The sequence below is a fragment of the Vicugna pacos genome, chromosome 15, assembly GCF_048564905.1.
Source record: "Vicugna pacos chromosome 15, VicPac4, whole genome shotgun sequence".
Taxonomy (NCBI): domain Eukaryota; kingdom Metazoa; phylum Chordata; class Mammalia; order Artiodactyla; family Camelidae; genus Vicugna; species Vicugna pacos.
Genome location: NC_133001.1, coordinates 8,104,018 through 8,131,295, shown reverse-complemented (window position 1 = coordinate 8,131,295; position 27,278 = coordinate 8,104,018). Strand labels below are relative to the sequence as shown.

Sequence of the window (27,278 nt, the reverse complement as noted above, 5' to 3'; positions counted from 1 at the left end):
TCGGGGACCAGGAGGAGGCCAGGGTGTGTTGCAGACTCTTGAAGTTCAAATTCACAAGGTAAATTACAATCGCGATGATGAGTATAGATAATTGGTAGTGCTCACATCAGTTCCATCCGCCTGGGCCTCCCACCCCAGTCCCACATGCCCGAGCCCTGCATGTGCCAGGGGCTGGAGGGCGAGGGACGATGGGTGCAGGGCTCTAGGGGAGGCATGCTCCTGCCTTCCAGTTGGTAAGATCTTACCCCCGGGGATGGCTTCCAGTCCCAGGGTCTCGGCACTCAAGAGTCTGCATTCAGTCCTTGGGTCTGGCTCAAGTACTTCCTTGCTAAGGCCATTTATTTTGTGCCATCCTCGCCTCACCCGTGTTCTTATGGATTGGAGCATCCCTGATGGCTCCTGCTCCTGGGCCCACCTCCCACCTTTGGCATTCTGGAAACGCCCCTTCCTCCTTCCTCTAAAAGGGACACCCTGGTTCTCAGGATTCTGAGTGTGGCCGGTGACGTCCCGTCCCAGGAAGCTTGGTTGTCAACTGGAAAATCATGACATTAACAAAAGCGGGCCTCCAAAAAGGATGGAGATGATGTGGAGAAGAGATTTTCTCTCATTGTTAGTGTGATTCTCAAACTCTTCTCCAAGCTGCTCCACTGAAAGATGGTTCTTTGTACAGTGTGGGCGTGGGGTGGGGGTGGGGGTGAGGAAGGCGATGCCAGGGTGAGTGCAGGCTATTAGGCGTTCTGTCTCAACTTTGTAAGGGTACAGGGGTGGAGAAGACATGTACCCGGGGGCTGCCCTGTGTGTGGGGTGACATCGAGCTGGGGCCCATCCCTGGTGTTTGGGAGATGGCGTCTCTGGTCACCAGGCCCTTGGGTCTCCTTTGTGCCACTCCCCAGGCGGGAAGTACAGATGAGGATGGGGTGCAGGACACCGGGCGGCCTGAGAGGGGCAGGGCAGTGGGGGTCCCTGAGCCCCAGCTTTGCGTGCTGGCTGAACGCGTGCGCTAAGGGTTAGACCATTTTGGGTCAGGTCTCTGTGTAGTCGTGTGTTCCCTTGCATCTCGGCCTCAGTTCCCTCCTCTGCGAAACGAGGCTGGTAGAAGCAGTGCACATGTCCGTATCTCAGGGTTGGTGGTGAGGGTTAGAGGGAGACAGTGGTAGCTCTCATCGGGGGCTGCGCCCAGTGCATGTGCGAGGAACTGAGGGCTGGCGATGGGCTCTGGCTTGAAGGTGTCTGAGTTGAGTGCTAGAAGGCCCTGCTGGGCCGGCCCCTCTGATCCGCACTTGTGTTTCCCAGTGGACGACCACCTGGGCTTCCTCCCCACCTTCGGGCCCTGCTACGTCAACCTCTACGGGAGCCCCAGGGAGTTCACTGGCTTCCCGGACCCCTATGCGGAGCTCAACACGGGCAAGGTGAGCCGGACCGGAACCCGTAGTCCCGATCCCCAGGCCTGCGTGCGGGGTCTTCCAGCCTGGGCTGGGCAGTATCTGCGGCCGGCCTGGACTCCAGGGACCTGATGGGGCTTGAGTGGGCCCAGGGCCACCCGCTCCTTCCACCTGGCCCCTCCTGGCCCCTTCTTCCCTCCCTTCTGCCACTCCTTCAGGGCCAGCCTGACACCTGCCCCCCTTCTCCCGTTTTCCCGGCACCTGAGGGACCCAGGCTCTATCAGGTTTTATTCTTCCCCTGGTGAGACTGGACTCTGCTACTGACCACCTGGGTGGCGTGTCCCCTGAATGCTCTGGGCCACCATTTCCTCATCTGCAGAGTGATGGGGTGTGGCTCAGGGCGCTCCTGGGTTGCCTGGGAGATGAATGGCCTCAGGGCCAGATCAGGCTCCTTTCCTTCCCCTCCTCCCCTCCACCACCCCTGCTCCTGGTGACCCAGCCTCCCCTCTCAGGGGGAAGGCGTCGCCTACCGAGGCCGGCTTCTGCTCTCCCTGGAGACCAAGCTGGTAGAGCACAGCGAGCAGAAGGTGGAGGACCTCCCGGCCGATGACATCCTTCGGGTGGAGGTGAGGGGCGTGGCTCTGGGAGGGGCGAGGAGGGTGGTGGCCAAATGGGGCTGGCTTCAAGGTGCCCTGGCGGAGAAAGGAGGGCTCAGCTTGGCCCGCTCTCCTGTGTCTCCACACCTCTGGGCCTCAGAGTAACGCAGCACCTGCCCTGCCTCCGTAAGCAGTGCTCAGGGGCACAAAAAAGATAAAGGAAAGTATTTTAAAGTCTAGAGCTTGGTGCAAAATGAGAGGCCCTTTTATAATAATAACGTAAGGAGAGTGAACACTTACTATCCCCGACCCGGTGTCAGACACTGTGCTCGCGACACTGTTGATGTCACTGAGTCCTCCCAGCACCCGTGAGGTGGCTGCTATCAGTATCTCGATTTTACAGGTGAGAAAACTGAGGCTTAAGTGTATCAGAGCAGCAAGTGGTGAAGCTGGGCGTGGCATCCAGGAGGCAGCTGTGTGGAGTCTGCCTGGTGGTTTAAGCTTTCAGATAATCAGATGGTACTGGTTTGCGTTCTGGCTTGACCACTGACCAGTTGTGTCATTTTCTCTGTGTGTAACGTGGGGGTAATAGTTACACTCACCTCACAAGATTGTTGGGAGAATTAAATTAATTCATGCCTGTATTCAGTCAGCACTCGGTACGTGATGACTATGTCCGTGATCTAACGACCCAGCTGTGTAAACCCTCTTCTCTCTGCCTCTACAAAGGGGATCGTAGTGCCATCTTGGTTCAGACTGGGACGTGTAGTTGAGTTCCTGCCGCGTCCTCAGCCCCGTGCCCCATGTCTGGTGGGGCAGTGGGATTCGTTCATCTCAAACACACGACAGCCTGTGGATGCTCAGAGCTGGCTGTTGTGGAGAAATGGAGCGGTGTGGGCTGGGCGCTCTGGGCAGGGGCATGGGGGGTTAGAGGCTTCGGCCCCTTTTGGACAGCAGACGTGGGAGACCGGCTCCCTGGGGTAGTGGTGCCATGGCCGCTTGTCTGGGCATGATCTTGGAGGAGCCAGCCTTCGTAGAGGAACATGGCCAGGCACCCAGGCCTGGGATGAGTTTGCTCCAACTTAACCAAATCTGGGCCCTGCTGCTGAGCTGGACCACTCGCCACGCATCCATCCAGCCAGGATCCATCGGGTGCCAGGGCCTGCCTGGGGGCACCTCCCCACAAGGGTGTGTTCTTCCTTCCCCCCTGACCCCGGCCCTCCCTGCTCCCAGAAGTACCTCCGAAGGCGCAAGTACTCCCTCTTCGCCGCCTTCTACTCGGCCACCATGCTGCAGGATGTTGACGACGCCGTCCAGTTCGAGGTCAGCATCGGGAACTACGGGAACAAGTTCGACACGACCTGCCTGCCGCTGGCCTCTACCACCCAGTACAGCCGGGCGGTCTTTGACGGTGAGGCCAGAGGCTGTGCTCCTGGCTGGGACCCTGACCACAGAGCGGGGGCCGAGCCCTACATCCTGTCCCCTGCTGGAGGCTTGCCCGACGGCCCTGGCCTGGGCACACCTGTTTGGGGGACCCCCTGGTCTGCTCCCCGCTGTGCTGCATCTCTCTGCTCACCTCCAGATGGGTCTCTGTTGCTGGGACCCACAGATTGAGTTGGCAATGGTCAGCGTTGGTCCTGACCTGTCCCAATCATTCATTATCTGGCGGCTGTGGGACTTGGTGTGGAGATTCTGGAGAATGTGGGATTCCCAGGGTCCTAGCCACCCCTCGGTTTTAAGGTGCTAAGGGGCCCTAGTGAGAGTGGCAGCTCTCTGTTCAACGCATGAAGGGAGCTCCAGCACCTTGTCTGGGCACTGGGGAGCACTGGCCATGCCACGTGTGTCCACGGGAGTTCTCAGTGGGGGAGCAGGTGCCTGCCTCCATCCTGCTCGGTCCCCGCCGCCCCTCCGCTCCGCTCAGCACCAGGCCCGTGCGTCCTTCCAGGGTGCCACTACTACTACTTGCCCTGGGGCAACGTGAAGCCCGTGGTGGTGCTGTCATCCTACTGGGAGGACATCAGCCACAGAGTCGAGGCTCAGAACCAGCTGCTCAGGATTGCCGACCGGCTGGTGAGTGGAAGTGGGCCCCACCCAGCGCCCTGCGCACGCACGTCTGATGGGTGTCCTCAGACCTGCCCCCGTGGGGGCTTAGCCTGCAGACCTCACGGTGCCTGGAGTCCCCTGCATCCTGACCGGGCCAGGCTTGCGATCCTGCCCTGCATCCTGGGAAGAGAGGAGAGGGAGGGAGCACAGTCCTGGGGGGACGCCCCCAGTCTGATGTGGGAGAAGCACAGAGAAAGGGCCAGGAGAAAGCACATGGTGATCAGCAGGACCGAGCCTGCAGCCGTTCGTTCATTGATTCATTCATTCATTCATCAAATGCCTTTGACTCTTCCCACAAGCAAGGGTTGTGCTGGAAACTTCTAGCTAGAGGGTAGATGTGAACAAGGAGCTGCCCCTGCCTTCAGGGGTCAGTTGAGTAAAGGAGAGTGCTGGCTCCTGTGGAGGCTCCAAACTTCAGTTCAGGTGACACTTCAGGAGTACTTAGGGAGGGGGGCTCAGAGGAGGGAGGGGCCGGGGAGCATCAGGTCGGCCTCGCAGGGCAGTGAGGGGCTCGCATCCAGGGAGGGGAGCTGGGCGCGGGTTAGGATGCTGTTGTAGGGGTCCAGGGGGGTGTGGCGTGGCTCTGGGAGGGCGCTGACCTCAGGGGGAAGACTACAGGATTGAGAGCTAAGGACTTGGTGGCCTGTTGGGTTGGGGAGGTGGAAGGGCTGTGAGCAGGGCCTCCGGTGGCTGGGGAACTGGGAAACTGGGGAGAGGAGCAGGGGCCCCGAGGTCAGGTGATGAGTCCTGATGAGGATGTGACCCGGGTTTCTGGTGGAGGCTGGGAGTTGCAGGCCTGGCGCTTGGCCAGAGACCAGAGGAGAATCAAAGTGGGCAGAGATGCGGAGGCCAAGGGCAGGCCGCTGATGATCCTGGCAGTGGCCCCTGGCTGTTTCTGTGAGGCTCGGGGTGGAGGCGCGCCCATGAGATGCGTGGTCCCTGGAAGCATGGGGGAGGCAGGTGTGGCCGTGCTGTCGGGGGCGCGTGTGGGGCAGCAGGGTGGTGGGAGGGGGGTTGGAGAGGCTTGGGCGTGTCTGTGGTGGTGGTGAGGAGGTGAGCACAGCGAGGCGGGAGAGTGGGAAGGGAAAGGGGGGACGGGAATGTTAGAGTGGCTGGGAGGGGAATGCCGGGCCGAGTGGGGGCTGTGGAAGCCCGTGCCTTCCCCAAGACCGGCAGCTGCCTGGGAGGGAGGGGAATGGCCAACACCCAGGTTTGGGAGAACTTGAGGTTGATGCTGTGCAAATGCAGCATCTTCTGGACCAGCCGTTCTCTCCCAAGCTGTTCCCTGAGGGCAGGGGCTGGGCGTTCTTTCCAGGGCCTGTCTGCCTCCAGCTTGGGGGCCCCAGGGTGGAGCACACGGCTCGCAATTGGGAATGCCGAGGTGGGGAGAAGAGAGGGGGGACTGAGGGGCAAGTCCTTGGCCTGAGGGCTGTTCTGTGAGATATCTCGTCCCCCTGCTCAGGCCTGAGGCCCATGGAGGCGAGTTCCAGAGAACAAACCAGAGAAAACTGGGGAACCACATGGCCCTAGGAGTTTAGAGAGGGACCACCCTGATATCACAGGTCGTCTGAACTCCTGAGGGAAGGAGGCTGTGATCCAAGCCTGCTTGGGTGGTAGGGCTGGAAAGGAAAGCGCCTGGGGTGGGGGAGCTCCGAGGTCACTTACCTGTGAGACGTCAGACCTGGCTTGACGGGGGCTGGCGGAGCGTGGAATGCAATGGAGTTCTCTCGCAGCCTGCACACGCGAGGGGTGGGAGTTCCAGGCTTGGGAATTTGGGTCTGCTTGGTGTGGGGCGCTCTGGACAGACGCTGGTTTGGGGGCTCTGGCCTCTGCCTTCTTTGCTCTAATTGTTCTCTCCTTTTTGGTTCAGGGACTGGGCTGTGGTGACAGGGCCTGGGGGTTGGGGGTCCGCTCCGCGGTGACCCGACCGCTGCCTGCCTGTTCCACAGGAAGCCGGCCTGGAGCAAGTCCACTTGGCCCTGAAGGCACAGTGCTCCAGCGAGGACGTGGACTCCCTGGTGGCTCAGCTGATGGATGAGCTCATCGCAGACTGCAGGTAGGGGGTGCCTGGCACCCGCGCGCCCTCCCCTCCTGGCTCAGCCGGGCCCTTTCCCTGGGAGTGTTCGTGTGTGGCAGTGAGCGACGGCACGTCTCCCCAGCCACGCTTGGCCAGCAGTCCAGCCCGTGCTGAGTCCAAAGGTGGTGGAGCCAGCGCGGGGAGTTGAAAAGGTGACATTTAGAGCAGGTCATAAATCTCCCTGCAGCGCGGCAGCTGCGGGCCTGGGGCGGCCCGGCTCACCTGAATGGGGAGCATTGTGTCTCTGATCCCCGACCTCTTATTTCCCTGATGGAATCTCCAGGAGGAGCTGGCTGGTGGGGGTGATGGCGCCCCTCCTTCCCCCAAAGCCATGTCGGGGAGCACAGTTTCTGTTTAGCCTTCTCTTGGCACGGCTGATTGTCAACTTCAGGAAAAGGGGGGCCCTTGGGGTGAAGGAGAACAGGGGAACTGGGGCCCCGGCGGAAGGGGGAGCATCTCAACATCTCCATGGCTGGGTGACCCGGCGCTCCCCACCCACCTGCTCAGAACCTTGGTTTCCTCATCTTCAACCTGATGGCAGGAGTAGCTGCTTCATAATATCACACAAGCAAACTGCTTGGCCCTCAGGAAGTAGCTGTAATTATTATTAAGGAGAAGAAATGTCAGAAGACTTTGATTGTCATCCCGTTAACTAGCTTTGTGGCTTTGGGCAGCTTCACTTCTCTGGATCTCAGTTTTTCCTGCTGTTAAATGGATTTCATAATAAATAGCAGTCTTTCTACTCTTCTAGGATTAAATGTGAATATATGCAGGTGTATTCTATGCCCCACTCTAAATCTTATCACCCTAGCCTCTATCGAATGTATGAGAAATGCCTTCATGCTGTGAATGAGAGACCGTGGCTGCCTGCGGCCGTGCCCCTCCTGGTCTTCTGCACCCGAGCCGGGAAGTGCATCTTTATCTGAAATGCCCCTGCCCCCAAGACAGTAATTCACTCCTTCTCCAAACCTCCCTGAGGCCTGGTAGCCTTGTGCCAGGCGCCCAAATCATGTTGAGAAGGGTGCAGCCTCAGCCCTCCCTGGGGTAACACTGCAGAAGCGAGCAAATGAAGGAGAAAGCAAGTTGGGGGCTCGAGGCAGGTGCCCTGGGAGCTCAGAGCAGGAGGGGCTTAAGCAAATCTAATTCAGGGAAGCTTCCTGGAGGAGGGGATGCCCCATGTGAACTCTGGAGGAGGAGGAGTCAGCCTTTGGAGAGGGGACTGCCAGGCAAAGGCACAGAAGCCTGCAAAGCCTGCTGCCTCTGGGGCAGCTGAAGCCCAGCTGAGATAGGCCTTCGGGATTCACGTGGGCAAGCTCAGCCCCGGGGGGCATTGGGAGCACAGGGACCCCCGGGGGTGCAGATGCTCACTCTGGCTGCAGAGCAAGGGCCGGGCCAGGCATGGTGGTGAGTGGAGACTGGACAAGGGCATGGCCCGAGGCACGGGGAGGGGGCGAGAGAAGCAGAGGGCGGCCTGGACCACTGGGGAGGCATCATGGTGGGAACGGCCTCACAAGGAGCACTTTCTGCTCCAGGTGCTGTGCTGAGAATTTCGTGTGTATTAACTAATCATAAAAATCTTAGGAGGTAAGTAGGGGAATGATGTACATTTTGTAGACGAGGAAACTGAGGCAGGGAGAGGTTAACTGCCCAGATTCACGCGCCTTGTAAGTGGCTGAACCCCTCGCTCTGCCGCTCCGTCCTGGACAGGATGTGATGCTGGCGGGTGTGGGGCCCAAGGAAGTCCCAGAATCGATCCCCTGGCTCTGGCCAGAGCAGCGGGTGGGCGGCAGCACAGTTTCTGGAGGGCTCAGCAGGAGGAGAGCAGGCTTGTGGGAGGAGGAGGAGTTCACGGCTGGGGGAGCTGCCTGTGGGCATCTGCGGTCTGAAGGTCGGAGGTCAGAGGGAGGCTAGAGGGGCACACGGGGGCACTGTCAGCAGTGGGGGGAGGGGTGCTGCAGAGTGACTGACTGTGCCCCGCTGCCTGCCCGACAGCCTCCGGTGTGGAGGGCGGGCCGGGGCTCTGGATTCACCCGCTCTGCTCATGACCCCTGCGTGGTATGGACCTTGGCAGGACGGAGGTGCTTGAAACATCTGAGATGGGTGGGTCCCAAGTCCTGGGCTGCTGCTGTGTTCCCAAGAAGGGCTTCATTCTTGGAGGACTCGACCAAAATGCTTCTGCCAAAGACTGGTCCCCTTGAGTCATCCTCCTGGGGGTAGACCATGGCCGGGGCCTCCTGGGAAGCCCTGGTCCCGGGTCAGGGTCTTGTGAGGAGGGTCCCATCCTCTTGGGAATGCACCGCCAGGCTTCAGGACCAGTTCCTTCAGGCACCACCCAAGGCCACCAATAGCCCTGGGGCCACAACACGGGCATCCAGGTGCGGGGACCCTGAGCTAGCTCTCTATAGCTGACCACCAGCAGCTCCCGCATTCCTCCAGCCAGCCCCTGCCCACAGCTCCAACATCAGTGTCCTTCATTCTGTCTGACCCTCTCCTGCCTCATCTCCCTGGGAGCCCTTAACCAGTGGTGCCCACTCTGTTCTTCCAGCCCAGCCCTTAACTCTCGTGTTTCAACCTGTGGGCCCAACTGCCAGCAGCACACCTCCACCAGCACGTCCAACTCATTCTCTGTGATCTTCCTAACACTACTGTGCCGACTCCGCTTGAGCCCTGCCACGGCTCCTGTTGCTTTTAGGAAAAGTCGCAGCTCTTGTCCTGGTGGATGGGCCTCTGTCCCCACTCCCTGCCTCCTGGACCCCAGCAGGCTTACCTTCCGGCCCCTCGGAACCTCTGGGCCGGCTCAGCGCCCTGCACGTGCCCCCACCTGCTTCTGAGGCATTGTACACATGCCACCCCTTTGGCCAGGGCGCCCTTCCTGCTCTTCTTGGCCTAACCAGCTCTGCCAGTGTGGCTTGAGGCCACTTCCTCCAGGAAGTAGCCCTGACCCTGAGGCTGCTCAGAGGAGATCTGTCTAGCTTGCCTGTCTCTTCCAGGGGCTCCCCAAGGGCAGGGCTGTGTCTTATCTCTGGACCCAGCCCCCAGCCAGGCCCAGCAGAGCTGATGCTCACAAGGAGTGAAATGAATGACCCAGCGGCCAGTTACCTTCTGGGCTGGACATGGCCCCTCCCCACTGCTGTCCCTGATAAAGGCATCCACTCATCACAGGAGCAGGCAGCGACTTTGTGCCTGTGCTGAGCCCTGCCCTGGGCCCACCTGCCATTTCCAAGTCAGCCAGGTGGCAGGGCCACGGCTCCTGTTCGGGCGTACACTGTCATCCAGCTTCCTCCTCTGGGTCTCCTTTCCTTTCTGTGCCCCCTGTTCTGTGCTTCTAAGGCGTGGGAAAGGGCCAAGACATTTTGTTAGTGGTAGTTACGGGTCCCGGCTTTTTCTTGGGGAGTCTTGGCTGGGCTGGTGGCCTCCATGAAAATCTCCCTTTGGTGGTCTGTGTGGCAGTCCCTCCCAGCTCCCGACCCAGGCTGGGAGCGTAAATCACCCCGGTTGGCTTGCCTCTCCACATCCTTCTCCAGACCCGCCGGCCCCCACCCTCAGGCCCACTCAGGCCTCCTTCCCAGGCAGGCCCAGCCCAGGACTCTGGCCCAGGCCCCCCTTTACCCACCGAGCTTGCCCCTCCGCCGCGTTCGAGTGGGTCGGGGCTGGAGGCCGCCCCTCTCCTGGCCTGGGGCAGCCCCATCCGAGGCACCCTCGGGGCAGTAAATATTATATTACCACAGGGTGTGCAGTACGTGACCTGAGACAGGCCCTGGGGCTTAAGTTTCCTGAGATGGAGTTTGCGTACTGCTCCCCCCACCCTAAAAATTCAATTAAAAAAAATAACAGGAAAAATGTAGTGCGCCGAGGGCCTGCCAGAGTGGTGTATCTGGCGGCGGCGGTGCCGCTGCGCCCGGCGGTAATTGGTTCTGCATAGCTCCGGGAAATTGGCAGAAAAATAAATCAGCCGGGAGCCGGGAGTCGAGACACCGCGGGGAGGGGAGCGTGAGGTGGGGGGGCGGCTGCAAGTGCTGGGAGCAGAACTGGCGAGCGGGTTTGACTGATGTCCTGGTTGGGAGTCAAGGGCTCAGTGGGGGTGGGGTGGGGGTGGGGCAGCCCCCCACACCCTCCAGTGGGGGTAAGCTGGAGGGGTCCTGCTTGGTGAGGAAGAGCACAGACATCCCCATCCAGCCCGTCCCGTCCTGTACGATGCTTGTGTGTGTGCTGACTGACCCCGGTCTCTCTGGGGCTTGGTACGCCCAGCAAGAGCCACGTGGAGGATTTTTAGGGAGCCCAGCCTTTGGAGAGGATGGGAGGGGGTCAGAGTTCTTTGCCTCCAAATAGGATTGAGTTTAAACCCAACCCCCCACTTAGGGGCCTAGGGCTGTGTTTCTGGGACAGTGTGTACCCCCCATCTCCTCTCCAAAGGCTTCTCAAGGCAGAGGGTTCTGGGAGGGCTGTTGTGGGGCCGCACTGGGTCGACACATGTGTATTGCTGGCTGCCGGCCTCCCCACAGCGTCTGCAGTGGCTTGTCAGGGGTCCATAAATTTCCTTCTTGAAGAAAGTGTGCTTACAACAGAATGGATTCGTTTCAGCCGAGGGCAGCTTAGTGCATCGGCCTCTACTCTATGACGAGGATGTGGGGTCACTGGGCCTCTGGGAGCTTGCAGTCAGTCGGGCAGAGGGGACACACATGCGAAAGAACTCACCCAAGTGGAGGCTGAGCATAAGTTCTAGACAGGCAGCCTCAGAACAAAGGGCTGGGGGACTTCAGAGCGAGAGGCACACTGGGCAGTGCGATTGGGGAAGGCTTCCTGGAAGAGGTGGCTGTGCCTCTCATCAGGCTGGAGAAGTCACCCAGGGCACACGGAGCACCCAGCAGGTAGGCTGAGGGGGTGAGGCCTGTTGTGGGGCCCTGTGCACTGTGTATAAATGCATGTGTGTGCCTGGACCTGGGAAAGTTCACATGCCGTCTCTCTGTCACAGCCAGCCCCTGGGCAATGTCCAAGAGATGCCCTCCGCCACCCACCTGGACCAGTACTTGTACCAGCTGCGCACCCGTCACCTGAGCCAGATCACCGAGGCAGCTCAGGCCCTGAAGCTTGGCCACAGTGAGCTCACCACCACCCTGGAGCAGGCTGAGGACTGGCTCCTGCGTCTGCGTGCCCTGGCAGATGAGGTAGCTAACCCTGGCAGATGAGGCGCCTTCCTTCCTGCCAGGAGCATCAGAACTGGGAGGGACATGGGAACTGTCTGGACCATGATGCTATGCTGGCTCCATTGCTGGGTGACCTTGGGCAGGTGACTTAACCTCTCTGAGCCTCCATGTCCCCATTCACCAAAGGAGAACAGAGGATACAATGGGATACTGGGTATTGTGGGTCCCAGCACAGAGCCTGGCATGTAGTAGGTGCTCGATAAATGCCCCCAAATGTGCTCAAGAAATGTGCTTAATAAACGCTGCCAAAGTATGTCAGAGACAGAGCTGGGACCAGGATGCAGGGCGCCTGGCTCCAGGTCCAGTGCCAGGGCCTGCTTCCCCAGGGACCCGACTTCTTCTCCCCACCGACCTGTCTGCCGTTGGCCTCAAACCTGCCTCTCCCGGGGCCACGTGCTTCCTGCCCTCCTGGATGCCCCTCAGCACCAGGCCTCAGGAGGCTGCACCTGCAGTCACTCTGCACCTGTATGTACCCCCATCCCTGCCCCTTGGGGCAGATGCCCCCATCCAGTTCCCCAGGGCAATAGGCAGGCCGCAGACTTGTCCAGAATGAGGAGAAAGGTCTGCTCGTATGTCACAGGCAGACACAACTGCTGTCCACTCTGGTCAGAGCCACGTGGGACCCTTGGGGAGGGGATGGGGGAGATGGTGAGGAAGGATCTCTCCAGAAGGAGTGTGCAGAGAAGGGCAGGGCCTGAGAGGGGCTTCTGGAGGAGCGACTTGTTGAAGGGGAGAGTGAAGTCCAGGAGGTGGAAGGAGTGCTCAGGAGGGGAAGGCAGCCCGAAATGTTGGTCCCTGAGAGTCAGCTCTCGGCTCATCCCTGAGCGGGGCCTCGGGTCTGTGGCCAGTTACCTGTGGGGACACTGTGTTGTTCAGCCCCAGGCTGACCCCCCAAAGGGGCTGTGGACCATCCCCTTGGGTGGATCACAGGCTTCCCTCCTTATCCTGGCCCAGACCCTGGAACCCTCAGCACAGGTTGTGTTGTGGCTGGGAGGGGTTAAGGTGAGACGAGCGCTGTGGACAATGAGGGAAACTGAGGAGCATTTCTCAAATTTGAGTGTACATCAGAATCCCCTGAAGGTTTTGTTAAAACAGGGTACAAGGCCCATCTGATCCTGTATCTCTGGGGTAGGGCCTGAGAATCTGCATTTCCAGCAGGTTTCCAGGTGTTGCTGCTGCTGCTCTGGGGACCGCACTTGGAGAGCCCTTGGTATCGGGGTTAGGAACGCATATTTAGAATCAGAAACCTTTCTCCATAACTTCTTTGAGCCTGAATTTCCTTGTCTGTGCCAGCCTCCCAGGCGGGCTTGTCACAGCGATGAAGCGACTCTCCTGGGAGACGCTGAGGGAGGGGGAGGGTGCCAGCAGTCAGCTCTCAGCAGGAGCCCTGCTCAGAGACCCAGGCCCGCCCCACACTGCTCAGCTGCCTTGGGAGCAGATGGACTTAACCAACCAGCCATCTCTCCCGAGTGAGGCAGCTGGGAGCAGTTCTTAGGCCTGGAGGCTCCAAGGGGCTCAAGGCCCTGCAGTTTTGTTCTGTGCTGGTCACCATTTTTAGAACCCAGTGTCACCAGGCCCAGAAAAAAGCCAGGCTTCAAGGGTTTCTGCTGTTGGGGGGTGGTTGTCCCCTGGGAGGGCGCACACCGTCTGTGGATTCACTGCTGCTCCCAGAAGTGAGGAAGGGGGGGTGGCATCTTGAATGTGATGTCATCTCTGGGGTCAAATGAAATCCTCCGATGTCTACCCCCAGGGAGCATCTGTCTGCCCACCAGGGGAGGGGATCTAAGAACCCAAGCTCAGGGCTTCAGGCAGGAGTGTCTCTTCCCAGAAAATGAGAACGCAGCTCAGTGAATTCTTGGCGGGCTCCTTGTGTGAGCCGGGGGCAGCCTGGTGCCCTGTCCTCGGGGGGCTCATAGCCACTGACAACAGAGGTGCCCAGCCAGCCCTGGGAGGTCAAGGGGGCGGCTGGGGGTGGGCAGCACAAAGGGTGGGAACTGGGAGGAGAGGCCTGGGGAGACAAGCTCACGGTGGGCTGAAGATGGGGGCTTGGGTGGCCCTGTCCCTACCCTGACTGCCGTCTTCTCTCCAGCCCCAGAACAGCCTGCCTGACATCGTCATTTGGATGCTGCAGGGAGACAAGCGAGTGGCGTACCAGCGGGTGCCCGCCCACGAGGTCCTGTTCTCCCGCCGGGGCGCCAGCCACTGCGGCAAGAATTGTGGAAAGCTGCAGACGATATTTCTGAAAGTGGGTTCTTCTCAAGTCATGCGCATGCCTTCTCATCCCCAGCGCTGTGCGCTCCCCTTCTGTTTCCCCTCCTGTTCTCTGTCAGACTCAGCGTTTTTAGGCTCTGGTCTCAGAAGAAACTGAGGGCTTTGCATAGAATGACTTCCCTTGTCCTCTCTCCCCCACCAAGTCCTAGATCCCAAGTGCCTAGTCTAGAAAGCGAGCAGGTGAGAGCTGGAATTGGGGGGCGCTGGGAAGGAATGACGGGCTGAGGCTCCAGGCTGTGCTCCTCTCCAGCCAGGTCCCTCCCTGGTGGGGGCCTAAGCCCCTACTCCCTGCCTTCAAGAGCCCTTACACAGACCTGCCTCCACCCTCCAGTGGGGTTCGACTCCAGCTGGAGTCACGCTGGGGCTCAAGTTCCTCCCTGTAGAAGGCTCTTGTCTGGCTCTCCCGTTGGAGAACTGGGGCCAAGTAATCCTGTCCCCCCATCACCCTGCGCCCACCTCTCCTGCCCTTTCTCCTCTAGTACCCATCCTTGCTCCCCCTCCATCTTCTCTCAGCCTTGGGGGCTGCTGGTGGGGAAGTGAGCAGTTTCCCAGAGACCCTCTGTCCTCCTCTCTGGGTTAACGTGGGGACGTGGAGCCCAGGCTGCTGGGTGGGGGTACTGCAGCCTGCTGCTTGGGACACAGTTCGGGGAAATCCCTCCCTGAGCTGTGGCTGCCCCAGCCCAGGGAGGGTCCTGTTTGGAGGGCTGTCACTGAGGCTGCTCTGCTAGAGGAGGAGTGGCTGGGGCAGCAGGCCTGCCCCTCACCATGTACGACTGACTCCACACGGCTCTGTTGGCATCATTAAACTGCTTCGCCTTCCACCTTCCCTCTCCATGTCTCTCCTCCTACCCATACCAGGACCTCCTCCCATCTCACCTCTTCCAGGAAGTCATCATGGACTCACTTTAGCCTCGAACCTCTGAGTGGCTGTTGGTCAATCTATTCATATACTGACCAGTCATTCTTCTTACCCCCTGGGGTGGGCAGAGAGGACAGGTTTCAATGGTACAGGATGTGTAGACAGGTTGCGGGGTAGGCTGGAATCCTGTGTGACCTTGGGCAGATTGCCTAACCTCTCTGAATGCTGTCTTCCCACCTATAAAGTAAGGATCAGGCTGCTCCCTTCACAGGTTTTGAGGACTGAATTAGGTAACACAGGTCATGGGTCTTGCTGGAGCTGGGTGATCATTGAATATTAGTTTTCCCTCCTCCTTGCCCTTTTTCCCTCTGGGGTGTTCCCTTGCCCCTTGGGGAGAGGAGGCTCCACCAGCACCATGACTGGAGGCCAGCCTAAGGCCTGGGATGAACAGATCTCTGTATGCGGGTCATTGGTACTTCAGAGGAGAGCCAACTTGTCTAGAAAGAGGGTGGGGGTGTCAGGCAGTGGGCTGCCCTTCCCACCTGGGGCATGTTCCCCATGAGAACCTAACCTCCTAGCATTCTGCTTTCCTCCCTCCTAAGCCAGCTCCTCGCCTGGTAGGGCAGAGGGAGAGGAAGTGGAGGAGTGGCCACATCTGAATGGGGCTAACCAGGGAGGGCTGTCAGGCTGCGGTGGAGGTGGGGCTGCAGGAGTGCGCCTGGCGGACCCGGTGAACGGGGTGAGCATCGGGCTCTGACCTTTTGGCCCTGCAGCCTTGGGGAAATGCAAACTGGAAAACTTCCCTGATCTCAAGCGGAAAAAAAAAAGATATAGAATTGTTTCTCGAAGTCTTCCCCACTGAGTTAGTTTATGAGCCCCACCAGTAGCTCCGGAGCAAGCTCTACAAAAATGTTGGCAGCAAGCAGAGACCAAGAAAACATTGGTGTTTCTTAACTTAAACCAAAGTTGGAAAAAATGAGCACCAGCAGAGAGGGAGAGGAGCCCCAAACTAGACATTTCTTTATTTGCTGTTGCTATTTTGGGTCCGGCAGCCTGGCCCCGTCTGGGGGAGGGCAGGGGAGAGACTGGGGGTGGAGGGGGAAGGGGGGGGTCAGGCATTCCTGCCATCTCCCTGGGGCTGGTGGTTTGGAGGGGAAAAGGCTGCTAACCGCCCCAGGGGAGAGGACGGCTGAAGTGAACAGTCATGGGGAGGTTTCCGAGGGGTGACACTTCAGGTCAGGGGCTCCTCCAGGCTTCACTGAGGATGAACCAAAGGCAGAGAGGCGGGGTGAAGGGTGAGACTATGAATGACTTGGCATGACGCCCCTTCCTCATCCTCTTACCTGGCCTGGGCTCTCCCTCTGGGGACCCAGGCCTCCTCTACCGGTTAGAGAGCCCTTCCCTCAGCCTCCCTTTCCTACTCGGAACTCACCAAAATGACTGTCTCATCTCTCGCAGCTCCCTGCCCCAGAGGAGACACTCCTCCAAGTTCACGCAGGCCCCTGAAGCCTGGGTGCTTAATGTGTTGCTTCCACTAAGGGACCGTGTGTTGTTATTCCACAAGTGAGGAACTTCTGTTCCTCAGGCCATATCTGACCCTTGATTTCAAGCAAATGGTGAAGCAGTTGTGGTGAATACATTTTTTATGTTGGGATGTTGTGGTTATTCCGTTTTGGCAGAGCTTCTGAAAGGTTCAAGATAAAAAGCAGTTAAAGACCAGTGAATAGTGGTTAACATGCTGATAAACACTTGAAAGGGAAGGGATATCAGACGATACCCTAACATCCAGCTGAAAGAAAGAAAAAACCCCAAAACAAAAAAACTGAAAGTGAAGTGGAAGGCTTTAACCTCTTCCCCTTTCGGACCTTTTTATCTCTTTTAGAGACGTGTTCTAGAGCTGCACTGTCCAGTATGGTTGTGGCTATTTAAATTTAAATTAATTACGATTAAATAAAATGAAAACTTTAGTTTCTCAGTCACACCAGTTACATTCTGAGTACTCATTTGCCACGTGGGGCTAGTACCTTGGACTGTGCAGATGTAAACCATCGCCATTGCAGCAGAAAGTTCCACTGGGAAGTGCTGTTCTAGAAGAGAACAGAGATGATGTGTTGGGAGAGGGGAGAATGGGGGTCCTGGTCTAGACATGTGTCTGCAGGGGGCACCTAGTGGGTGATGATGCAGTCAGCTTTGATGGGAAGGAATTTTGGCAGGTTTCTTAGCCGTATACCCCTCTTCCGTGAAATTCTAAGCCCGCCACACAAGGCACACACCTGATGGGGTGTCAGCTAGTATGCCCAGGCCTGGAGACCCCCCTCCAAGTTGAGACATCCTGACCCTGAAGGGGACTGTGGGTTTCTCTCCTTCTCTGGTACCCAGTATCCGATGGAGGGGATGCCCAGAGCCCGGATGCCAGTACAGATTCGGGTCAGGCTCTGGTTTGGGCTCTCTGTGGATGAAAAGGAGTTCAACCAGTTTGCTGAGGGCAAGCTCTCCGTCTTTGCCGAAACCGTGAGTGCCCAACTGCCTGCCCTCCCCACTCCCAGCCCCCGAGCTACCACGGCCCCACTCACTTCTCTTTTGCTCACTCTCCAGTATGAGAACCAGACCAAGCTGGCCCTGGTCGGGAACTGGGGTACAACGGGACTCACCTACCCCAAGTTTTCTGATGTCACAGGCAAGATCAAACTCCCCAAGGACAGCTTCCGCCCCTCGGCCGGCTGGACCTGGGCTGGAGACTGGTTCGTGTGTCCAGAGAAGACGTGAGTCATGGGCGGGGTGGGCGTGGGGACCCCGTCTGCCCCAGCCCTTTCTCTGAAAGGCCTGGGCCCTATTCATTCCTCTGTCTACTCCCACCACCCCTGCACTGGTCACAGTGACTTCCACTCAAACTCTCCCGGGACCGGGGGCTCACGAGGTAGCATTCTCTCCCGGGGAGGTGCTAATGATTGGAAAGTCCTTTACGATTAAACCAAAGCTGGCCTCCACTGAACTTTGCACTTACCAGTTATGGCCTTTTCCTCCAAGGCCCCGCAGAAAGCCCGTTTCCTCCTCCGCGTATGAACTCCTCTCTCTGTGTCTGAGGTCCTCTCTATCAGTGCCTCTCAGAGCAACCTGTCCTTCTCCATCCTCAGCACCAGCACCACCTTTTTCTCCCCTCTCTCTCTCGTCCAGTTTGGTTGATTCTCAACAATTGTTTTTTTTTTTTCAAACTTTTTGAGCATTGAAGAATAACATATATCATAGTCACATAGACACTTCAAACTTTTTGAGCATTGAAGAATAACATATATCATAGTCACGTACACACTTAAGTACATAGCCTGATAACATTTTACATTTCTGCGCTATCTATTGATCTTCAACTCCCCACCGGGTTTTTGGCGTCTTCAGTTGGCCCCTCTTTCTGTTCCTTTATCTTGGTGGTGACGTTCTCTTCTGTCCGCAAGGGTCTCCCTGGGTCCCCTTGGCTCTCTGCCTGTCCTCTCTCTCCCCCAACTCTCTTACTGTTGGGGTGACACTGATGCAGGAGGGTCGGCCCGGGCCCCAGGGGTGCTCTGAAGGGGGTCGTGGGTGGGTGGGTGGGGGTGTCTCTGTGGCAGAGGCTCTGACCCAGCCCCACCCACAGCCTGCTTCATGACACTGATGCGGGCCACCTGAGCTTCGTGGAAGAGGTGTTTGAGAACCAGACGCGGCTCCCTGGAGGCCAGTGGATCTACATGAGCGACAACTACACGGACGTGGTAAGGAGGTGGTCGGGGCCAGGTGGGCCTGTCACTGAGAGAAGACAAATTTTCTCTCCTGCTCCCATGTCCCTAGCCCCCATGCTCTGGTTTCCAGAGGGACGGCGTGAAGTCCGGCACAGATCGGACACTGACCCTGAGTCATATCTGGGGTTTTGAGAATGTACGTTGTCAAGTTGCATCTTTTCAGCTTCCCTGATCACACCTGTCTCTTCTCATCCTTGCCTGGCCTGCGTTGCCCTAGAACGGGGAGAAGGTGCTCCCCAAGGATGACATCGAGTGCCCACTGGGCTGGAAGTGGGAAGATGAAGAGTGGTCCACGGACCTCAATCGGGCCGTTGATGAACAAGGTGGGCAGCACGTGGAGCCCGGTGAGCACCCCGGGGAGCTCGAGAGATGGGCTGGTGGGGCCAGCTGAGTGCAGGGCCCCTGGGCCTGGGGTACTGGCTTTTACTGGGCTGCTTCATGTGGGGGACTTCCTAGGTGAGCCCTCATTCCAGACTACAAATTGGGAGTCAGTGGCCGTTTGGAAGTCTGTGAACATTCCCCCACGTGAAGAGACCAGGAATGGCCAGGCCGTGAGTGATGGGTGCCCCTCCCCCAGGCTGGGAGTACAGCATCACCATTCCCCCGGACCGGAAGCCGAGGCACTGGGTCCCCGCCGAGAAGATGTACTACACACACCGTCGGCGCCGCTGGGTCCGTCTGCGCAGGAGGGACCTCAGCCAGATGGAGGCACTGAAGAGGGTGAGTGCAGTGGGTGGGGGGCAGGGGTGAGGGGGCGAAGCCCTGGGGAGGGGAGGCCAGCAGGGCGCAGATACAGGCAGATGCGCAGGGGACATGTACAAGTCACAGGCTCACGCGAGATGCTCACAGATCACACCTAGCACGTGCATAGCTCACAGCCAGCAGAAGCACAGATGCTCACAGATCACACCCAGCACTGGCAGAGATGCTCATTGACAGAAAACAGCCAGGTGCCCATGACCCTGCAAGGGACCTCACTTGGAATTCACGCACAGACCTGGAAGGTAGAAAGGCATACCTAGAATGTGTTGTTGGCTGGGTATGCTAGGGACAGAGTCTGAGACAAAGATTCAGCTGTATGCGGTTTATTGAGACAGTGCTCTCAGGAGAGCCAGGAACAAGGATGTGGTCTCAGGTAGTCAGCTTTGGCTTGAGCTGTGACTTGGGAGAAGGCTCAGACTTCGAGCACCGCAGGATCATCCTCACCTGGACACAGTGGGGCTGGGGTTTGTACCACCTGAGCCTTCAGTCATTGGCTGGGAGGTGCAGGGGATGGGCTGGGCACATACCCTCCCCAGGGAGCCTGCTCCATCCAGCAAGGGTAATTCTTTGGAGAAGGGGGCTGCTGAGCATGAGTGGGCAGCTGGTCAAGGGGCCAGAGTGGGCATGTACCAGAGGGCATGTACACAGTGTGAGCACACATGCCCACAGCCATGCCCAGGTGCCCTCGGGACACAGACAGGCTCAGAGTGAGCATGTGTGAACGGTGTGTGCACCTGCTCCTGGGGGCACGCAGGTGCCAGCGTCCTGCACAGCATGAGGGCCCGCCTTCCCACAACCCTCCTGGCCTGTGTCCTTCCTGCCCAAGCACATGCTGGAATTTCGGCTCAAGAACTGGGGCTCCCCTAGTCCAGGAACTGCCTTTGGCAGGCCAAGTATGCCCAAGTCCCTTCCTCTCCCTTTGGGCACAGAGAAACTAGGGAGGAATGTTGCTGGGTCCCAGGAGAGGCAAGGCTTTTGGGCAACGAGCTGTTTCTGGTGTCGTGAACCAGACAGACTCCACTCTCCCTGTAAGGGCACCCAGGGGACAGAGGCGAAGCCTTGCCGGGCGGTGTGTCCCGCCTGCTCCCTCACCACCGGCGTCAGTCCTGGAGAGGGCTGCAGCCGGCCTCCGGGACTAGCACTGTCACTGAGCTCATGGCCCGGGCATGAACGGGCACCCGAGGGTCGTTTCAGGTCACGAGATGGGTAGGAGGAGGCTTCCAGGGCTCCTAGCAGATGGGGAAAGTGTCCCTGGGAAAAGCGTGGGGGTCCCTCCACAGCGGACATAGGCCTAGCCTTATGCAGAAACAGCCTGGGGCTGGGGAATGGGCTCTTCATTTTGCCTCTATTTGCCTGCTTCCATTTTTAAAAGTCAGGATATGAAGATGAAAAAGGAAGTGACAAGAAAACCTTGGATTCACGAAATCCACCCATAATCCAAATAAACAAACAAACCAAAAGCCCAGTGTTTTTCATCACTCCTCAGTCTACCTTCCCTTTCTGGCTCCTTGGATCTCCTCACATCCCAGGGAGCCTCTTCTCCTCCTGATTTCCTGACCTGGGGCTCTTGTTGCTGCAGAAGCTGCTCAGAGCCCCTCTCCTCCAGGTGGCCCTCCCGGGTTTTCCCATCTGGACGGTGATGACTAGGATGGGTAGGAGCAGGAAGGGCACAGCTGGAGCTCAACCCAGGGCTCCCTGCCAACCTGCCAAGCGGCCTCTCAGTCTGCCCTGTTTTCCGATGCAGCACAGGCAGGCGGAGGCGGAGGGCGAGGGCTGGGAGTACGCCTCGCTCTTCGGCTGGAAGTTCCACCTGGAGTATCGCAAGACAGATGCCTTCCGCCGCCGCCGCTGGCGCCGCCGCATGGAGCCGCTGGAGAAGACCGGGCCTGCAGCTGTGTTTGCCCTCGAGGGGGCCCTGGTATGTGACTGTGCCCATCTTGAGTTGGTGGGGTGCGGCTTGGTTTCCCAGGGCTGTTGGGGGTTGATGCAGGGGAGGGGGCAGGGGCCCTCAGGACAAGACTTTGGCTTCCGTTCGTCTAGGGGTCATGTGGGGATAGTGGGCACAAGTCTAGGTGTCCTTCTAGAAAAAATAGCTTATTTCTTGGCACTGGGAGACCTGCTGCTTCTTTGGTAATCAAGATGGGAGCAGGGGAGAGGGCTCCGGCCCTTGGATGGCCTGGTCTGTGATTGGAGCCAAGGGACGTGGCTCCTCTTGAAGAGGCTGTTTGGCCTGGGAGTGGGCCAGGAGGACTTTGGCCTAGCCCAAGGGAGTCGCCAGAGGGGCCTAGTGACTCCCAATGTCTTTGGTTGGACAGGAGTCCTCCTGAGATGGAGGGTCTCTCATGGGCATCCTTGGGAATTTTGGGGACAGAGGTGCCTCAGAGACCGAACTCCAGGTGGGCGGTCCTGCCTGAGTGTACTTCCTGGAGCCAGTGGAGTGGGGGTCAGCCCAGGGTTCCCCAGGGTCTGGGTGACGTGCTCCCTAAGAGATGAGCAGGCCCTTCCTGGACAGTCTGCACAGGGGCAGTCAGGGCCAGGAGGCAGCCTGTCCCCGTTCTGTTGGTCTGGGGACTCCTAGAGTTGGGAGTCAGTTCCCAGGAGGGGGCACCTCTGAAATCCAGCCAGGACTCCCTGCCCCCTGGTCGGGGGGCTTTGAGCCGTGACCCAGGGGAGCAGGTCCCACCAACTTCACTGCCTGGTAGAATCTGAGTGTGTCTGTGTGAGCCAGCAGTGTGTGTGTGAGAGGGTTTCTGGTCTGGGTGAGGGGCAGTTGGCCTTAGCTCTCGGCTGGGGAGTACAGTAGGGCAGATGCGTGATCCGATGGGATGGCTACAGAAAAGGGAGCTGAGGCCAGCAGTGCCCAGGGAGGGGAGCGGGCAGGGCCTGGAGGTCCCATCACTCTCAGGCCTTGATGGTGGGCCAGGCCCAGGGGTGACAGTTTGGGAGAGGAAACCCTCTAGGGGCCAGGTGATGTCGGAGGTTCTGGAGGGAACCCCCCAGCCCGGGTCTGAGGGCCAAGTGGTGGGGAGGCTGAAAGGAGACCACAGAACTCTGGCTCCTTGGGCCCCTGAGCTGGATGGAGCTGTCCCCCAGACTGGACCAGCTGCAGCCAGGGAGTCTTGGAAGGCAGGGCTCCCTTTGTCTCATCAGAAAGGGCCTGGCTTGTGCACAGGGCAGCACTGCGGGGAGGATGTGTGGCTCCAGCCGAGGGGTGAGGAGCAAAGACCTGGGCAGACCTCCAAGGCAGGGCTAGGTCTGAGGGTGCCTGTCCCCTCGGGAGCCAGACAGAAACTCAACTCAAGTGGGCCGAAGAGAGAAAAAGAGCCTAAGGGCTCAGATTGCCGGGACTCTGATTCACCAAGAGGGCAACCAGGCGTTAGGCCTGGCGGGAATAGGGGCTCACACGGTGTCCCTGGGACGCGGTGTTTCGGACCCGCTCCTCTGTCTTGGCCCCGTTCTCACACCAGCTCGCTCCATGTGGTGGCAAAGATGGTGCCCGTGACAAAAGGCTGACACCATCTTTACAGCCAGCAAAGCCCTACTCCGTAAAACAGCGCAGCCCGGCAGGCATCGCCCGCTTCCCTCACAGCTGGAGACCCGGGAGGGGAGAGCGTGCCTTCTCGGCGACGCCGGTACAGTCTTGTATGTGACGGGCTGGCTCTGCTTGGCGCGGTGCACACCCCCCACCTCCAGCCCCTGGGCCCGAGGGTGAGGAACAGAATGTTCTGAGGGACTGTCCTGAGTCATGCCCCTTTTCTGTGGTTGACAGCCCCACTACATTGGGAAGAAGAGCATCTGGAAAGGAAAAAAAAAAAAAACGCACAACAGTGCTGGGCAGAGCTACAGATGACAACCACAGGACCCTTGAATGAACAGTAGGGAGCAAGTGTGGGTTGTTGAGCGGAAGAGGAGTGCTCTGGTCAGAGCTGGGTCTTGGGGCCATTAAATAAGTGTCTGTGGAAGATGGTTGGGGAGAGAGAGCCTTTCAAAGGGAGACCACCGGGAGTCTTGGGTAGAGACCTGGGATGAGGTGACCATCTGGGGTGGGAGCCGTGGGACTGGAGCTAGGGGAGGCGGAGTATCAGGGCTCGGAGAGGGAAGGGTCAAACGGGTCTCAGAGGCTCCTCTGGTGGACAGTAGTGCTGCTCCCATGGCCAGGCCACGGGGCGGGGTGGGCCTGGGGCCGCGATGAGTTCACGGTTGGCCCTGGCAAGTGTGACACACACAGTGAAGTGCTGTGTGAGAAAGATGGATTTGGCGGCTGCCTGCCAGGCGGCCCAGGGTCGGAGGCGGGCGTGGGGGCTGAGCGTCAGCTGCGAGGTGAGGGGCTGGGAGGAGAGAGGGCGTGAGGCCAGAGGTGCTGGGAGACACGTGGAAGGCAGCGTGGATGGCTCCGGGGCTGGCCAGGATCTAAGGGAAGAGGACGAGCAGGGCTGGGGGACCCACTGCCAAGCCTGCATGGCTCGGTGACTGGGAGAATGAAGAGGGGCATTTCCCAGAACAGAGAAACCAATCCGTTTACTCTTGGTGTGGGAGAAAATGTTACGAGGGAGCGCTGGGATGAATGTCAAGTGAGCAGCCCCGGGAAGGTGGCTGATTGTGATAGATGTGACTCGCTTGTAATGAGAGGAAGGAATCAACTCAGTGGGGCCCTCTGAGTCCCAGGGGAGCTCTGCTGACACAGGGAACCAGAGGCAGACTGGTTGGGGCGGCTGGATCCCACAAACCCGGAGCTGGGGGACACAGTCTTCGGTGTGCCCGGCATTTGGACGGGAGCCGTCTGGACCACTCTGTACTTGAGTCAAGGAGCCCCCATCAGCATACTCATGCATGTGTACGTGTGCGCACGCACGCACGCACACACACACCCATGCACACCCCTTCCGTGGTCACCTTTCCATGCTTCCTGCCAGGACCGAGGACATCCCTTGTCCCAGGAGGGACTGATGCCCCAGCAACGCACTGGGGCTAGAGTGCATCATGGGGGCAGACGGCTGGGTTTTCTGGGTGCCAAGACCGATCTCCTATTCCAGGTACTGGCCTTTGCCTGCTGGTCCCTAATGCCTGCTAATTTACTTGACAAGACTGTGGTGGGGCTGGTGAGGCTTCTGAATTGCTCAGGATTGGTTTGATTTCTGCTTCCTCTGCTTCAGCCATTACTTAGTGACTGCTACCAAACTTACGGAAGTCATCACATCCTAGGTAGGGTCCTTGTAAGGATTAAGGACATGACACATGTACGAGGTGCTTCTCAGCCTTAATGCATGTAGGGCCCATCGGGGGGTCTTGTTAAAACGCACACTCTTGATTTGATGTCTGGGTGGGGCCTGAGGGTCTCCATGTCTAGCAAGCCTCCCGCGATGCCCATGCCGCCGGTCCAAGGATCATCTTCGGGGAGCAAGGAAGTCAGGTGCATAGTACCTCGTGAAGATGAGGGAGGCAGTCACATCGGCCCTCTACTTGTGTGCTTTTCTGAGGGTGGCAGGGTGTCTGTTCCTGGCTGAAGGTATGTGGCCAGGGTCCTAGGGAGGGAGGCAGGGAAAGAGGACGTGTTCTCCCTGCTCCGTGATGGGGCAAAAGGGGTCTTTTCTTCTAATGATCCTTGATCTGATGGTGGAGGCCTGGCTCACAGGGAATTCCTGTCTCATTAGGAAGAGGGATATTCACATGTAAATGCAAATAAACCCAACAGAATCTGCATCTTTGAAGTGTTGGAGGGCAGAAGAAGAGTCATTGCAGAGTGACAGTGCCTGAGGACGGAGGCTCCTTGGAGGCTCCTGGGGAGCAGAGCTTGGAGGACTGTGGGTGGTGGCCAGGTGGCCTTCCTGGTAATCTGACATTTCTGGACTTCTGGGCTCAAGGATCAGGCCTGTGGCGCTCCCTTGCCTCCCACCACCCCTCCCCTGGCTCACGCGTCCACCAGCAAGCCGGGCCTCACTTGCCAGCTCCCCTCCTTGAAGACGTCTTGCTGGAAGGCAGGCCCTGTCTGCTCATTAGCACGGGCAGCCTTTCCCTGAAACCTTCTGCTGGGGCCAAGCCTGGCTCCCTCAGAGGAGCGGGAGGCCCTGGCTCTGTCTGCTAATCGTCTGCTGTCTCCATCCCGAGCATTATTTTATTTTCGTATTATTCTTTTTCCAGCTAATATCCTGGCATTCCCAAAGACACCGGGTTTCATAATCTTCCTGGCTTTCCCAGGGAGCTGGGCAGCAGAGTACAAAGCTGCTATTATAGCGTGTTCCATCCAGCCTCCCTCTCCTTGCCCCACACCCCTCACTGCCGCCGCCACCACCGCCGGCTCCCACCCAGTCACCCCCTCCCGACGCCACCGGCCTCGCGGAGAACTCTGGTGATGGTTGCCGGGGATGAGCTCACAGAATCCATCCTATGGCCCTTGCCCTGGGCCTGCCCTCCATGCGTGAGGATTTTTTCCAGAGCCCTGTCTCTGTGGTTGGCCCTGAGTGTTGAGAAGGGTTTTCTGAGATGCCTGAGCCTGGGCAGGGAGTGGAGGAGATGGAGACAAGGCTACATGTGCACAGAGCCTTGGGGATTTCTAGAGCTGGGGGGAACTCTCATGTTTGGAAGCCCCCTCCACGTGGCTTTGGCGCTGCTTGAATTGGATGCGAGGTTGAGGGTGTGGTTGTGTGATCTGTGTGTACACGTGTGTCTGAATGTGTCAGCCTGTGTATGATGTGCCTCACATGATATGTGTGCGTGTGTGATATGTACGTGCAAGTGTGCATTGATGTGTATGGCATGTGCACACATGGGATATACGTGTGTGTTGTGTGTCTGTGGTGGGTAAAGTCTGGCGTAAGGTCCAGGGTTTTCTCCAATTCTCAAGCAAATCCAGGATCCAAAAGAGGATAAGAATGACTAAAATCCATTTTACCTTGTGCCGAAGCCCAGGTTGAGAGCTTTATGTACATTGTCTCATTTCATCCTTGCAGTGACCCCAGAAGGCTCAATTATACCCATTTTACAGCTGGGGAGACTGAGGTTCCAGACCTGCACTGTCCAATATGGTAGCCACTAGTCAGGCACAGCTATTTAAATTTACACTGAAAGCCATTAAAATAGGAAAATTCAGCTCCCCAGTCACACTGGTCATATTTCAAGAGCTTGATGGCCACGCCTGGCTAGTGGCTGCCATGTTACAGAACAACTCTGAGCCCCTAATGTGACCCCAGAAGAAACTGAGGCCTGAGAAGGAGTTTGCCCATGGCACAGCATGAGTCAGTTCTAGAACCGAGGCCGAAGCAGCAGACTCTTCTGCCCTCTCTCCTTAGGTTCATCTCTCCACTGTGCTATTAGGGCATAAAGTCCTCCCCGCACAGAGGACCTCTGAATGGGGTCCCACGGAGCATCCTGGGCTGGAACCCTTGGCTGTGGACATCCCCTGCCTCGTGTTGCAGCCAGGCCAGTTGGCCTCCCTGGAGCAGCTGGGCAGCTGAAGAGGAGTGGGCACCACTGCCCCCACCCAGGAAGCCTCCGATTGGTTGACAGGGGCCTGAGTCCTGACCTGAGGTGCAGAGGGACCCAAGGAGACAGGCATCCCCAGCCCCAGTCAGGGGACAGGGAAGGGCAGCTGGGAGTCTGCAATGCTAGGAAGGGGGTCAGGGAGAGACTGGTGCCAGAGAAGGGTAATTTGGAGTTTGTGCTGCCTAAAAAGGAGATCAGATGTGGGTGTGGCCATCTCTGGACCAGGATGAAACCCTGCTGTGTGCAGGGTGCCTATGCCTGCTTCATTGAGTGGGTACCTTGAGCAAGGGCAGCACCTAGGAGCTGAAAGGAGTTTGCCTTGTCAAGTAACTGAGGCCCCTGGCTGGCTCCGTGGGCCGTTGGAAGGCGGCTCTGTGTTTCTCGAACGTGCTAACTGAGCACCTGTTCTATACCTGGCATTGTGCTACAGGGTGGATTGCGAGCCGGCTCTCCTCTCTGATCCTCCCGCTCCCCACGTAGAAGGGTCATTTGAGTACATCCCCTAAATGGGTGGACTCTGGGTCGGTCTTGCTCAATATTTGGATGTTGAAGCCTGGAGGGTCCAGTTGTGTGTCCGTCCGTGTACCTGACACCAGACACCGGCACACGGGCACGTGTGGCTGCTCAGGAGTGTGTATCACAGCTAGGTGGATGGGACAGGTGCCCCTGTGTTGTCATTATACCTGCCTGAGGGTCTGCATCCACAGATGCTAGGGTGACCTTACAATTTATTGTCTGGTCTGGGACACTATTAAAAATCACGCTGGAAAATAGG

At 58.4% G+C, this 27,278-nt stretch overlaps 1 protein-coding gene across 7 annotated transcripts in view; it reads left to right on the top strand.

Moving 5' to 3' along the window:
* Positions 1-27,278, top strand: part of DYSF (dysferlin) — a 200,057-nt gene that overhangs the window by 83,212 nt on the left and 89,567 nt on the right. For all 7 annotated transcript variants that reach the window (XM_072937578.1, XM_072937574.1, XM_072937576.1 and 4 more), the window contains 13 exons: positions 1,294-1,409; positions 1,895-2,008; positions 3,212-3,389; positions 3,924-4,048; positions 6,031-6,137; positions 11,131-11,323; positions 13,452-13,607; positions 16,872-17,003; positions 17,088-17,254; positions 18,121-18,235; positions 18,480-18,585; positions 18,840-18,982; positions 20,769-20,942. In XM_072937578.1, the coding sequence (XP_072793679.1) occupies positions 1,294-1,409; positions 1,895-2,008; positions 3,212-3,389; positions 3,924-4,048; positions 6,031-6,137; positions 11,131-11,323; positions 13,452-13,607; positions 16,872-17,003; positions 17,088-17,254; positions 18,121-18,235; positions 18,480-18,585; positions 18,840-18,982; positions 20,769-20,942 (1,826 nt within the window). The remainder of the gene's footprint in view (positions 1-1,293; positions 1,410-1,894; positions 2,009-3,211; positions 3,390-3,923; positions 4,049-6,030; positions 6,138-11,130; positions 11,324-13,451; positions 13,608-16,871; positions 17,004-17,087; positions 17,255-18,120; positions 18,236-18,479; positions 18,586-18,839; positions 18,983-20,768; positions 20,943-27,278) is intronic.